Source organism: Schistocerca cancellata, chromosome 6 (genome assembly GCF_023864275.1).
Source record: "Schistocerca cancellata isolate TAMUIC-IGC-003103 chromosome 6, iqSchCanc2.1, whole genome shotgun sequence".
Lineage (NCBI taxonomy): Eukaryota > Metazoa > Arthropoda > Insecta > Orthoptera > Acrididae > Schistocerca > Schistocerca cancellata.
The window spans coordinates 566,544,753-566,558,570 of NC_064631.1; the positions used below are offsets into that span (position 1 = coordinate 566,544,753).

Below are 13,818 nucleotides of genomic sequence, written 5' to 3' on the forward strand. Positions count from 1 at the left end.
CCATACATTTTTCTGATATGAAAATACGCTTTTCAGCAGAGGTACTGGCATTGAGATATTGTTCTATAGGAATACGAGGAACATGAAGTCCTCTACGCGGATCAAAAATTTAAGTACGGTACTAGTATTTAAGGTTAGATAGTTAATTTACCACATCATCGTATAATTACTTATAAACATGGTACAGTACAACGACTGCTATTCTTCTGAGGACTTCCCTCTGCCGCGTTGGCGACAGGAGAATCTGCCACACAATTTCTTGAAATTCTTCTGTAGATTCAAAGATTTACATACAAAAGAGAAGCGTATGTGGCCGACCGAGACGTATTTATGTAGGGTAAGGAAATACACGATCTCCATTTCTTATTAAGTTAAATGTTGTGTTTACGTGAACATGTGTTACGTTTATGAAAAAGTCTTGAGGAGAGGAAGCAGATTACTGAATAAGAAATTAGGGTGCTATTTAAAAAGGTTGTACCTAAGTTCATATCTTCGCAGCGAACAAAGTTACAAAAAACCCTCTTATGTCGAAGAATTGCATATTTCCCACGAGCTTCACAAATTTATTTTTTGTTTCCTACCGGTTTCGGTCGCAGAAACCATCTTGACATGAAGGAAGAAGCTGTACAGTAGATGCACATGCAGCTCAGCATTCCATTGCATGTATTGAAAACCACCAGAACCACGAAATGTTTATATAACCACGTATAACAAGACATGATTTCGATACCAGCACATATGTCCCGCTAGTAGCTAAAGAACCTTTACTTTCTTTATCAGGATGTGGAGAACAGTGGTGCAGGTCTCGCAGTTGCAGTACTGGTGAGCAATACAAGTGCAGTTGTTGCTGTTATTTTATTGCGAATCATTTATTTTGTTTCTGAACAACTGTTTGTGAGGTGTAGTCAATCTAAATCGGCTCCCTTTAACTTTTCCGGGACAAATTTAAGATTTGATTGTTGTCAAAATTAGGAGGAATGCGAGAAATATTAGATATATATGCATAACAAGGACGCTAATAGAAATAGTGATTTTCACCATGTGTTGGAAGCATACACTCTCGCCTGTATCCAGACGAAAATTCACGCCAATGGGAAAAATGTACGTGATCAAATGTACGTCGGCGGAATTCTGTGGGTGGAAAGTCTCAGATAATTAGGCGATTAAGGATCCCAAAACAAGAAATCAGCATTAGAGTGCAACACCTCTTCCATGATGACATCATTATGGACAGACCACACATACGGAACAGAAAAGTAATTGGAACGAAGTCAGTGGTTCCTTTTTCAAACCAACCAACCTGACCTCTGCTGTAAGCATTTTAACATAAAAAAAGGAAAGTCGAATTGTTGACTGGGTAACGGCGAAGGGCAGATCCGGCAACCCAATTGGAAAGGTTTCCCTGTTTCTCGCGGACAATGGCATATTTCCTTCGCGAAGTATGAAAGTCGGATGTTTAAGCGTATCTGAGAAATGTAGGTGAATGCAGTTGGGGTGTGTGCAGTGGTGGCATGTTTGTGTTGGACGTCGATGGGAAAAAGGAGAGGATGAATCCCGGTGTCGCCAAATAGCCTACTGCTCTAAAATAGCACCAAAGGGGCCGCCGAGTTCAGCGTCCTCATGTGACGGGCGGTTCACCATGAACGGCGTCACAAGACAGTACTTCATGAGATAGTGAGAAAGGATTTGGAATTTAATCTAGGACATTAGTGCAAAGTCTGGCGATCAGGGACTTCACACCACCATCCTTCCCACGCCGTCACCGTGAAGGCAAAGAGAAAGCAGCCAACAGCACGTGACGTACACAGGCTGTTACCCACCAAATTACTGTACTAGCCACGGCCAACGTTGCTTAACGTCGGTGATCGGACGGCAACCGCCCTATTCTACATGAACAGGCCGTTGCCTTTATCATTTTAAGATAACTACAGGGTACATATTTTGGCTTGTCCTATGTGTGTTTGTCCGCATCCTAGCTGAGAGATCAGCATAGAATACTGCGGTAAAGAGGATCTGGGTTCGATTCCAGGTACTCCCAAGGATTTTTCCTTGCTGTGAAGACTGGTATGGGGTGCATTCAGGCTAGTGATTCCAACCGAGGAGATACTTGACCGAGTCCGCGTAACGACCGGGAGAGCGGTGTGCCCACCATATGATCAAATGGTTCAAATGGCTCTGAGCACTATGGGACTTAACATCTGTGGTCATCAGTCCCCTAGAACTTAGAACTACTTAAACGTAACTAACCTAAGGACATCACATACACCCATGCCCGAGGCAGGATTCGAACCTGCGACCGCAGCAGTCGCGCGGTTCCGGACTGAGCGCCTAGAACCGCTCGGTCACCGTGGCCGACCACCATATGATCGTATAGTGTAGCGGCAGTCGAGGAGTCGAGAAGACGCACAGCAGAGCAGCAGAAGAGCTTGTCTGATAAACTGTAAATTAGTTTATTCTTTGCTTTTTGTTCACGTGCTTCTGCACAGAAGTGAACTGTAGGTGAGTATTTTACTGTTTAGATTATTGGTTAGGAAATTAATCGTAGTTTTTGTTTTTGCGTAACTCTTGTGAATATCCTTGTGTAGGGCGGCTTCCTAGTGTAAATTTGTCCGTCACCAGAAACTCCGTCACGTCACTAAGTTTTAATTTTGTGATAGAAGACAGGAAACAGTTTACATCAGTGCATTCCAGTTTGAATATTTATCCCGTGCAATAACTTTTCGGCAAACAGGATTTCTAATAACAGGTATCTGTAAGTACATCAACTTCAGTAGGGAAGTTTACTTCTGTTCAATAGCTTGCGGTCTCAGAGTACAGTGAGAAATCTGTACAGCAATTTTTAGTGTTACTTTATTCTCCTTTGGTGTATTTTCAAGCTCAGTAGCGCGATTTGAGACCTTACATCTATTTCATACACAGTACAATATGGCTAGGGACTGTGCTTGTTGTGAGCGGATACAAGCAGAGTTGGTTGCTGTCAGTAACCAGCTGGAAGCTGCGTTGGCTACCGTCGACAAACTCCTAGATAATGCTCGAAGTTTCGTTGCCGTCTGGGCGCCAGTGACGAGACCAGCGACTTCTTTGGTGCCACTGGAAAATCCCCTGGTGACCCGGACGTCGCTGCGGCTTCTGATACGCAACATCTGACCGATCCATCCGCACTCCAGAGTCACTGGCAGACAGAGGTGGGTTCACTTCTCACTGGGCAGAAGGCGGAAGAGGGAGCAGGCGATGCGGCTGGCTCCCTGCATCTTAGCAACGCTGTTGATAATAAGTACGATGTAGGGCGGGATGCCTCTCCTGTTCGGCCAGACGTCGATTTTCCTGCCCAGACAGGATAAGTACTGAAGGTGGGTGTGCTTGTCATTGGGAGCTCCAATTTGAGGCGGGTGATGGAGCCCCTCAGGGAGATAGCAGGCAAGGGTGGAAAGAATTCCAGTGTGCATTCGGTATGTTTGCCGGGAGGTCTCAACCCTGTGTGCCGGCGGTTATCGAGCGCACTGGGTGGAACTGGCTGCATATAGTGGAACATGTCGGCACGAATAACGCCTTCCGGTTTGGTTCTGAGGCCATCCTCGGCTCCTTTCGGCGGCTGGCTGATTTGGTGAAGGTAACTAGCAACGCAAGTGGCGTGCAGGCTAAGCTGTCTATTTGTAACATCGTACCAGGGTTGATGGCAATCCTTTGGTTTGGAGCAGAGTGGAAGGTCTAAACCAGAGGCTCAGACTGCGCTGCGACTGTATCGGATGCGAATTTCTCAACCTCCGCTATCTGATGGAGGATTGTAGGGTTCCACTTAATACAGGGTGTTTCAAAAATGACCGGTATATTTGAAACGGCAATAAAAACTAAACGAGCAGCTATAGACATACACCGTTTGTTGCAATATGCTTGGGACAACAGTACATTTTCAGGCGGACAAACTTTCGAAATTACAATAGTTACAATTTTCAACAACAGATGGCGCTGCAAGTGATGTGAAAGATACAGAAGACAACGCAGTCTGTGGGTGCGCCATTCTGTACGTCGTCTTTCTGCTGTAAGCGTGTGCTGTTCACAACGTGCACGTGTGCTGTAGACAACATGGTTTATTTCTTAGAACAGAGGATTTTTCTGGTGTTGGAATTCCACCGCCTAGAACACAGTGTTGTTGCAACAAGACGAAGTTTTCAACGGAGGTTTAATGTAACCAAAGGACCGAAAAGCGATACAATAAAGGATCTGTTTGAAAAATTTCAACGGACTGGGAATGTGACGGATGAACGTGCTAGAGAGGTAGGGCGACCGCGTACGGCAACCACAGAGGGCAACGCGCAGCTAGTGCAGCAGGTGATCCAACAGCGGCCTCGGGTTTCCGTTCGCCGTGTTGCAGCTGCGGTCCAAATGACGCCAACGTCCACGTATCGTCTCATGCGCCAGAGTTTACACCTCTATCCATACAAAATTCAAACGCGGCAACCCCTCAGCGCCGCTACCATTGCTGCACGAGAGACTTTCGCTAACGATATAGTGCACAGGATTGATGACGGCGATGTGCATGTGGGCAGCATTTGGTTTACTGACGAAGCTTATTTTTACCTGGACTGCTTCGTCAATAAACAGAACTGGCGCATATGGGGAACCGAAAAGCCCCATGTTGCAGTCTCATCGTCCCTGCATCCTCAAAAAGTACTGGTCTGTGCCGCCATTTCTTCCAAAGGAATCATTGGCCCATTTTTCAGATCCGAAACGATTACTGCACACGCTATCTGGACATTCTTCGTGAATTTGTGGCGGTACAAACTGCCTTAGACGACACTGCGAACACCTCGTGGTTTATGCAAGATGGTGCCCGGCCACATCGCACGGCCGACGTCTTTAATTTCCTGAATGAATATTTCGATGATCGTGTGATTGCTTTGGGCTATCCGAAACATACAGGAGGCGGCGTGGATTGGCCTCCCTATTCGCCAGACATGAACCCCTGTGACTTCTTTCTGTGGGGACACTTGAAAGACCAGGTGTACCGCCCGAATCCAGAAACAATTGAACAGCTGAAGCAGTACATCTCATCTGCATGTGAAGCCATTCCGCCAGACACGTTGTCAAAGGTTTCGGGTAATTTCATTCAGAGACTACGCCATATTATTGCTACGCATGGTGGATATGTGGAAAATATCGTACTATAGAGTTTCCCAGACCGCAGCGCCATCTGTTGTTGAAAATTGTAACTACTGTAATTTCGAAAGTTTGTCTGCCTTAAAATGTACTGTTGTCCCAAGCATATTGCAACAAACGGTGTATTTCTATCGCTACTCGTTTAGTTTTTATTGCCGTTTCAAATATACCGGTCATTTTTGAAACACCCTGTAGATCAGGCGTGCACTAGACGCAGGAAGCGGCTACTAGAGTAGCGGAGTATGTGTGTGGCGTGCACATAGGTCTTTTTTTAGGTTAGAGAACCCCTCCCTTGGGATCAAAGACGATTTGCCTGTTAAATCAGCCACAGAGACCTCAGAGAATCTTGGTCCTCACAGATCAGAGATAGAAAAGATTAATATGATTTTAGTAAACTGCAGGAACATCCAAGAAAAGGTTCCAGAATTAGTATCGCTTACTGAAGGTTATAATGCACACAGTATTGCCAACAGAAAGCTGGTTGAAACCAAACATGAGTGACAACGAAATCCTAAGTTCATATTGGAATGTTTATCGTAAGGATAGGTTAGTAGCCAATGGTAGCGGCGTCTTTACTGCTGTAAAAAGGTCAATAAAATCCAGCGACTTTTTCACGGACTCCGAATGTCAATTAATCTGGGTGAAATTGAGTATCAAAGAACGGTCAAAATGGTAATCGGATGCTGTTATACATCACCTGGGTTAGGATCTGTAGTTGTAGAGCGCTTTAGGCAGAACCTGCAGAATATAATTAGCAATTTTCTTGATCATGTCGTTGCAATAAGGGATGAATTAAACTTTCTAGGTATAGGTTGGGAGTGTTATGCCATCAAAACTGGAGCCAGAGACAGCGAATCGTGTGGGATTTTTCTGGATGTCTTGTCCGAAGATTACCTTGAGTAGACAGATAGAGAACCAACTCGTGTCGGTAACGTCTTAGCCCACCTGGCAACAAACAGTCCTAAACTTACCGAATCAGTCAACGTAGAGGAAGGTATCAGTGATCATAAGGCTGTGACAGCATTTATGACGACGGGTCCTGCAAAGGCCGCGCGGGATTAGCCGAGCGCTCTCAGGCGCTGCAGTCATGGACTGTGCAGCTGGTCCCGGCGGAGGTTCGAGTCCTCCCTCGGGCATGGGTGTGTGTCTTTGTCCTTGGGATAATTTAAGTTGAATAATGTGTAAGATTAGGGACTGATGACCTTAGCAGTTAAGTCCCATAAGATTTCACACACATTTGAACTTTGTTTTTGGTCCGGCAAGGAAAGTTAAGAAATGTAGAAAGCTGTATTTGCTCAGCAAGGGTGACCGGATACAAATTTCGGAACATATCAGCAATCAGTATAAAATATTCGGTGATGAGGACGAAGTTGTGGAGAACAAATTGAAGAAATTAAAAGGAATAGTTTAAATGCCCTAGAAAAATATGTTCCGAGTAAGGTTTTTAAGGAATGGAAAAGATCCACAATAGTTTAATAACCGTGTTAGAAAAATGCTACGTAAACAAAGCGCACTTTAAGAGAAGTAAAAACCTAGCTGGCAAACGAAAGTTGAACGAAGCGAAAATGAGCGTAAGCAGAGCAATGAGAGAAGCGTTTATTGATTTGGAAACAAAGACGTCAACCGACCTGAGTAAAAACCCTATGCGATTTTGGTCGTATGTAAAATCAGTAAGTGGGTCAAAATCATCTATTCGTTCTCTTAGTGACCACACCGGAATCGAAACGGAAGGTAACAGAGAGAAGGCCGAAATACTGAACTCCGTCTTCCGAAATTGTTTCACTGTGGAAGATCGTAATACTGTCCCTACTTTGAATCGTCGTACGAACATCGAAATGGCTGATATTGAGATAAACGATCGTGCAAATGAAAAGCAGCTACAATCGCTTGGTAGTGAAAAGTCTTCAGGACCAGATGAGATATATATGTGATTCTATAAAGATTATGCGAAAGAACCTGCTCCCCTTCTAGCAGTAATTTAACGTAGATCGCTTGGGCAACGTAACGTCCCTAACGACTGGAAAAAAGCGCATGTTATATCCGTTTTTAAGAAAGACGGTAAGACAGATCCACACAATTATAGACCTATGTCGTTGACGTGAATCTGTTGCAGAACTATGGAATATGTTTTATGCTCAAGAATTACGGCGTTTTTGGCAAATGAACAGCTCCTCTATAAAAATCAACATGGATTCCGCAAACAGAGATACTGCGAAACTTAGCTCGCCCTGCTACTCCACGAGATCCACAGCGCAGTCGACAGCGGCGCTAAGGCTGATGCCGTGTTCCTTGATATCAGTAAGGCATTTGACAGCGTCCCGCATTGCCGTTTAATGAAAAAAATACGAGCTTACGGAATATCGGAGCAGACCTGCGATTGGGTTCAAGACTTTCTTGCAGATAGAACTCAACACGTTGCTCTTAAATGAACTAAATCGACAGATGTAAAGGTAATATGCGGAGTACCACAGGCAAGTGTGGTAAGAACGTTGCTGTTTACAATATATATAAATGATCTAGTAAAAAGCGTCGGATGATCTTTAAGGCTATTCCCAAACGATGCAGTTGTTTGTACCAAAGTAGCAACGCCAGAATATTGTAATTATTTGCAGAACGACCTGCAGAGAATTGATGAATGGTGCAGACTCTGGCAGTTGATCCTGAACGTAAATAAATGTAACATATTGCGCATACAGAGCAAAAGAAATCCACCACTGTACAGCTACACCAGGCGTAACTATCCACAGCGACCTAAAGTGGAATGACCACATAAAACAGATAGTGGGAAAAGCAGACACAAGATTGAGATTCGTCGGAAGAATCTTAAAGAAATTTAACTTCTCCACGAAAGAAGTGGCTTATAAGGCGCTTGTTTACCCGATTCTTGTGTATTGTTCGTCTGTCTGGGATCCCTATCAGATAGGACTGATAGAGGAGATAGAGAAGATCCAACGAAGAGCGGCGCGTTTCGTCACAGGATCGTTTCGCTGGGGAGAGAGCGTTACGGAAATGATAAACAAACTCCACTGACAGACATTACAAGAGAGGCTTTGTGCATCACGGAGAGATTTACTATTGAAATTTCGGGGGCAGCACTTTTCAGGAGGAGTCAGACAACAGATTACTTTACCCAACATACATCTCGCGTAATGACCACGATCAAAAAATTGGAGAAATTAGAGCAAATACAGAGGCTTACCGACAATCATTCTTCCCACGCACCGTCAGCGAGTGGAACAGGATTGGAGGTACCAGACAGTAGTACCGAAAGTACCGTCCGCCACACACCATAGGAGCATGATCTAGATGTAGATGTACATATCACATCCGCATGACGCTGTAGAGGCAGAGGATCTCGCGGCGGGCGGTAGACATTCCTTGGGACTTGACAACCTGGACGAGGAACGGAACGTGTTTTTGAATGCCACTAGCCCGAATGTGAGTCTTAAGTACTGTACCCATGTTCCAGTTCGCCCTGGTCCAACCTGGTGACGATACAACCATATGTACTGTCGCACTTCAACCACAGTAGGACACGGCGCCGCATATATCAGCTTTCTTCGTGATCGCTTGCGCGAAGATCCACTACCACTTGAATGGCTGGCTTTCGTTACAGTGGGCGTCTTCCTAACACATCTCTAGCGTGTTTCTTTCGCATATATTACAGAGCAGGAGCTAAATCCGCAACCGTTCTAAAACTACTCCCGAAATCGGTTAAAAAATCTGTTCCCTCGGTGGAGGTGAATGAAAGACTTTACTTCTCTTATCGCAAAGTACGCACCTGACATTCGTAAGTGCCGTTGTCCCTCTTCTGGACGTATTGTATCTGCAGCGTCCAGTCTTCTCGGTTGTTGAAGCTGGTTACCTGGAAGCGGTCGTCGTTGGTGTACGTGTAGAGTCCCGAGGACAGGATGTGCCAGTCTCGCCTCCTCACCCACGAGACCTGTAACACACGCAGACAGGGTCTAGCAAAAATGGTTCAAATGGCTCTGAGCACTATGGTACTTAACATCTGAGGTCATCAGTCCCCTAGAACTTAGAACTACTTAAACCTAACTAACCTAAGGATATCACACACATCCATGCCCGAGGCAGGTTCGAACCTGCGACCGTAGCGGTCGCGCGGTTCCAGACTAAAGCGCCTAGAACCGCTCGGCCTCGCCGGCCGGCTCCCATATCGTCTTTTACCACGAGTATCTGGTTGCGCCTTTCAAGCTGCGTGACCGGCTATCTGTCGTGCTGTATAACTTCGGATTCGCAACCAAAACCAATAATATCAACACTCTGAACGCCTTAGAGAAAACTGAACCTCCTGACTATGACACCCGCATTTGTACCGAATATTAATTAGGATTTTATACTTGTTTCGAAGAATTTAGGGGACAAACTAGAGGATTCTTGTATCCAGAAACGAAGTATACACTTCACTGCGCTATTACCTGTTAATTAATGTTTCACACTGAATAGTAGTGAGAGCATTTACACCTGGGCGAAGAACTAATGCTAACTCACATTGAAAAGTTTCCTCCTGATAATCGCTAGTTCTACTAACTAATAAAGGTCACCAAGATCGGCCGGCCGATGTGGCCGAGCGGTTCTAGGCGCTTCAGTCTGGAACCGCGCGACCGCTACGGTCGCAGGTTCGAATCCTGCCTCGTGCATGGAGGTGTGTGATGTCCTTAGGTTAGTTAGGTTTAAGTAGTTCTAAGTTCTAGGGGACTGATGACCTCAGAAGTGAAGTCCCATAGTGCGCAGAGCCATTTGAGCCATCACCAAGTTCTGAAGAGCCGAATTTGGAAAGTAAGCCTGTTCTTTAAACTTAAAAGAGGTACTGCATTTATGTTTTAATGAACGTAACTATTGCACTTGGTACTAGACTGAAACTCACAAGACTTCCTTTTTACACATTACGAACTCTGCAAAGCAAAAACGAAATTAATAATTGTTGTCACGGTGAAGTACGTCAAGTCTGAGACTTTTAATGAATTTAAACTAACGAAATTTAACCAAGTACTGTAACAGAACGACTCAGCAAAAGGTCTCCACTGTCTTACTTTAATAATCTATACAAACATGGCCTTCACTGTTGTTACTTCTCCACACAATAAATAGTAATTTTGAGACAGGATTTCAAATGGTTCAAATGGCTCTGAGCACTATGGGACTTAACATCTATGGTCATCAGTCCCCTAGAACTTAGAACAACTTAAACCTAACTAACCTAAGGACAGCACACAACACCCAGCCATCACGAGGCAGGGAAAATCCCTGACCCCGCCGGGAATCGAACCCGGGAAACCGGGCGTGCGAAGCGAGAACGCTACCGCACGACCACGAGATGCGGGCAGGGTCTATCACCGTTACTTCCTATCCTAAGGCTAAAGACTAGGCAACGATGCAAATAGTGAGTATTATGGTCGGTGTTCAGGAGAAATATCGAAAGAATAAAAAACAATTCCCAGATAGCACAGATACGTATCTGAAGTAGTTAGATCCTGTTAAGTTGAAGCTAAAATACAAATCAGAACACTGGAAGCGTTTTCTTATAAGGTACACTACCCTCCATAAGATTGGAAATACCTAGTAATTATAGACAATGGAAAGGAAATACAGTACAAAAATGCATTTTTTTTGTTTTCCAAATGTTTATTAAGCTCAAATAATAGACAGGAAGATGCAACAATTAAATGTTTGATTCCTCAAAATAGCCACCCTTCGCTTTCATCACTGCCTTACACTCTCGGCATGCGCTGCGTCAGTTTGCCAAGGTTTCAGTTGTAATTAATCTCCATTCTTGCTGCAGGACCTCCCACAATTGTGACACACTCATGAGTTCCCATTTTCGGATCCTCCTGTCCAATACATCCCACAGCAGCTCGATTGGGTTACGATCAGGGGATTGGGGCGGCTATTTCATGTTTTTCAATATTTTACGAACCTCTAGAGATTTCACATACTTCTGAAACAAGCGAGACGTAAGTTTCGGGTCGTCGTCTTGCTGCAAGACAAACCTTTTCCCAATCAGACGCAAACCAGCTGTGTTATCATGCCGTTGGAGAATGGCATGATAATCCTTCTGGTTCATTTTTCCATCTATTTTCACCAAATCTCCGACTTTATTCCCTCCAAACGGCGTACAAATTGAGGGCGTTTACTTCCAAATATTTCGAACCTGTATTCATCAGTGAATAAGACTCTTTCCCAATCCCCCACTTTCCAATTTTGGTGTGTCTTAGCCCACTGAAGCCTTTTCTTCTTGTTAACAGGGCGCAACAATGGTTTCCTTGTTGCTACATAGCCTCGGAGGGTGTTGTCTGCCAGGCGTCGTCTCACTGTTGACTCACTCACCGGTGTATCACACGTTGCTTTTACTTCAGCAGTCAATTCACGGACAGTTTCTGTTACGTTTACTGGTCACTACCAAATACTTTTCCTGGCGTTCTGATATTTTCCTGGGTGCTCCTGAGCGAGGACGATCTCCTTAGGAACCTGCTTCTCCATGCCGTTGTATGGTTTTGGCAACTCCGCTGATGTAAATCATCAGTTTCTTTGCTATTTGTCGGACACTATTGCCTTCTTGGTGCAAAGTGATTATCAGTACCCGTGATTCATAAGGAATCTGACACTATGGGGCCATTTTCAATTCCTTTCGCGGCGTGTTATACCTTTATGCAAACGCAACTACAAGTGAACAGAAATGTAAACAACGTACATCTACATAGCCATGCAGTCTACTCGCGCCACCTAGCGTGTTTAGTAGAACCGCTGGGACAAGTAACGTCGGTTTACATAAAACGGAACAATACTAGAATGTTTCAGTATGTACGAGGGCTGTTCAGAAAGTAAGCTCCGATTGATCGCGAAATGGGAACCACAGTGAAAATTAGAAATGTTTTATTTTTAACAGTTAGCTACACCATCCAGCTACTTCTCTACGTAGTTGCCGTTCTGACTAAGACATTTGTCGTAGCGTTGTACCAACTTTCCAATACCCTCATCATAAAAGACAGCCACCAGTGCTTTCCGCTAATTCTCTACGCTGGCCTACAGCTCGTTTTCTGTGCCAAAATGTTGTATTCATAGCCAGCGGTTCATGTGAGCAGAAATGAAACGCAGGGGGAGTCAATTACGGGCTGTATTGTGGGTAGTCAAACATTTCCAATTGAAAACGATGCAGGAGCATCTTCATTGCCCCTTCAGAATGCGGCTGAGAATATTGCCTTGTAGAAGAAACTGCACGACAGTTATGTAATGTTGGCTGTATAGCTTCAGGCGAAATTTCTCACCAGGTCCTCGTACTTGGCGGGAGACACTATTCTCTAGACAACTTTACGCGATCACTGTGAGCTCAGAAATGAGAGGAGTGACGTGATGCTATCTAGGGTCATACTAGAGACACTGCCCAACACATCTGTGCAAAGCTTTATCGGATTATCATAGTCTTTTCCATTTCGCGATCAATCGGAGCTTACTTTCTGAACAGCCCTCGTATGTATATGTACAATAATTAAGTGTACAATACTGTATGTGTCATTATTAACCGTTATTTCAGCTTGCTATTCCGTATTCTAAACAATAACTTACGTAGATCACTTCCATCTTGCTCCGTTGTAATACGTGGCATGGTGTTTTCAAACTTATGGAGGACAGTGTACCTTACATCCAACTTCTACTTTGAACACAAAGGTTTAAGTGGTGCCTCACAGCTGATAAATATTTAATGAATTTAAGATCACCAGAATAAACTAATGCCTGAAGACACACTTTTTTTGAACTACCAGTTTCAGTCACAGGGATCGTAATGAGGCACCCGAATAACAGTGGAAAATCATAAACAACATTTGGTTTTGTTATGAAAATAAACAAAATGAGATATGCCTCTATCATAAATGTGACACATTTACATAAACAATAAAAGGATAAGCAAACGCTACGGTCGCAGGTTCGAATCCTGCCTTGTCCTTACGTTAGTTAGGTTTAAGTACTTGTAAGTTCTAGGGGACTTATGACCTCAGATGTTAAGTCCCATAGTGCTCTGAGCCATTTGAACCATTTGATAAGCAAAGATCGTACTGAGTTGATATACCTGTATGTGTACAGATCAAATACCTGATCCTTAACGTACACAAACGGCAACAAATTGCAGCACCAAGAAGAAGTTGTGTAACATAAACGGCAGTTGGTAGGCGTATTTCTACATCGGAAACTTGATGTCTACTGTAATTTCTCGCCAGTTGCAAGAGGGTAGTGCTAGTGGCACCACTATGAGGATGCAAATCAGGTTTGCTGTAAATAAACGCTGTAAAGGTCGTGACCGTTATTTATTATCTTTGAGACTGGACGTGGTGAGTTGATGTCACTCAAGATTGCCTTTAAGGCGGCACAGACGCCATTTATCAGCACCTCATTGAGTTTGAATGAGGTCCTGTAATAGGGCTGCGAGAAGATAGATGTTCCTTCTGCAATACTGCAGAAAGACTTCATAGAAATGTAGCCACTGTACATGACTCCTGGCAGAGGCGCTATGTGGCGCCATCGACAAGACTTTCGTGTTTGGAGCATGGCTGTGCCGCATCGTACTGTATCTGCCGCAGAAATTGAGCAACATTTGCTACCACAGTGACACAACTATCTGCTACAAACCGGTTACATAGAGGACAG

General features: G+C 44.3%; 1 protein-coding gene across 1 annotated transcript in view; it reads right to left on the reverse strand.

Annotated features, from left to right (window-relative positions):
* The window catches only part of LOC126088433 (neurotrimin-like), a 124,404-nt gene that overhangs the window by 62,152 nt on the left and 48,434 nt on the right, over positions 1 to 13,818 (reverse strand). Inside the window, exon 5 of the mRNA XM_049906575.1 lies at positions 8,939 to 9,100. Coding sequence (XP_049762532.1) covers positions 8,939 to 9,100 — 162 coding nt within the window. The remainder of the gene's footprint in view (positions 1 to 8,938; positions 9,101 to 13,818) is intronic.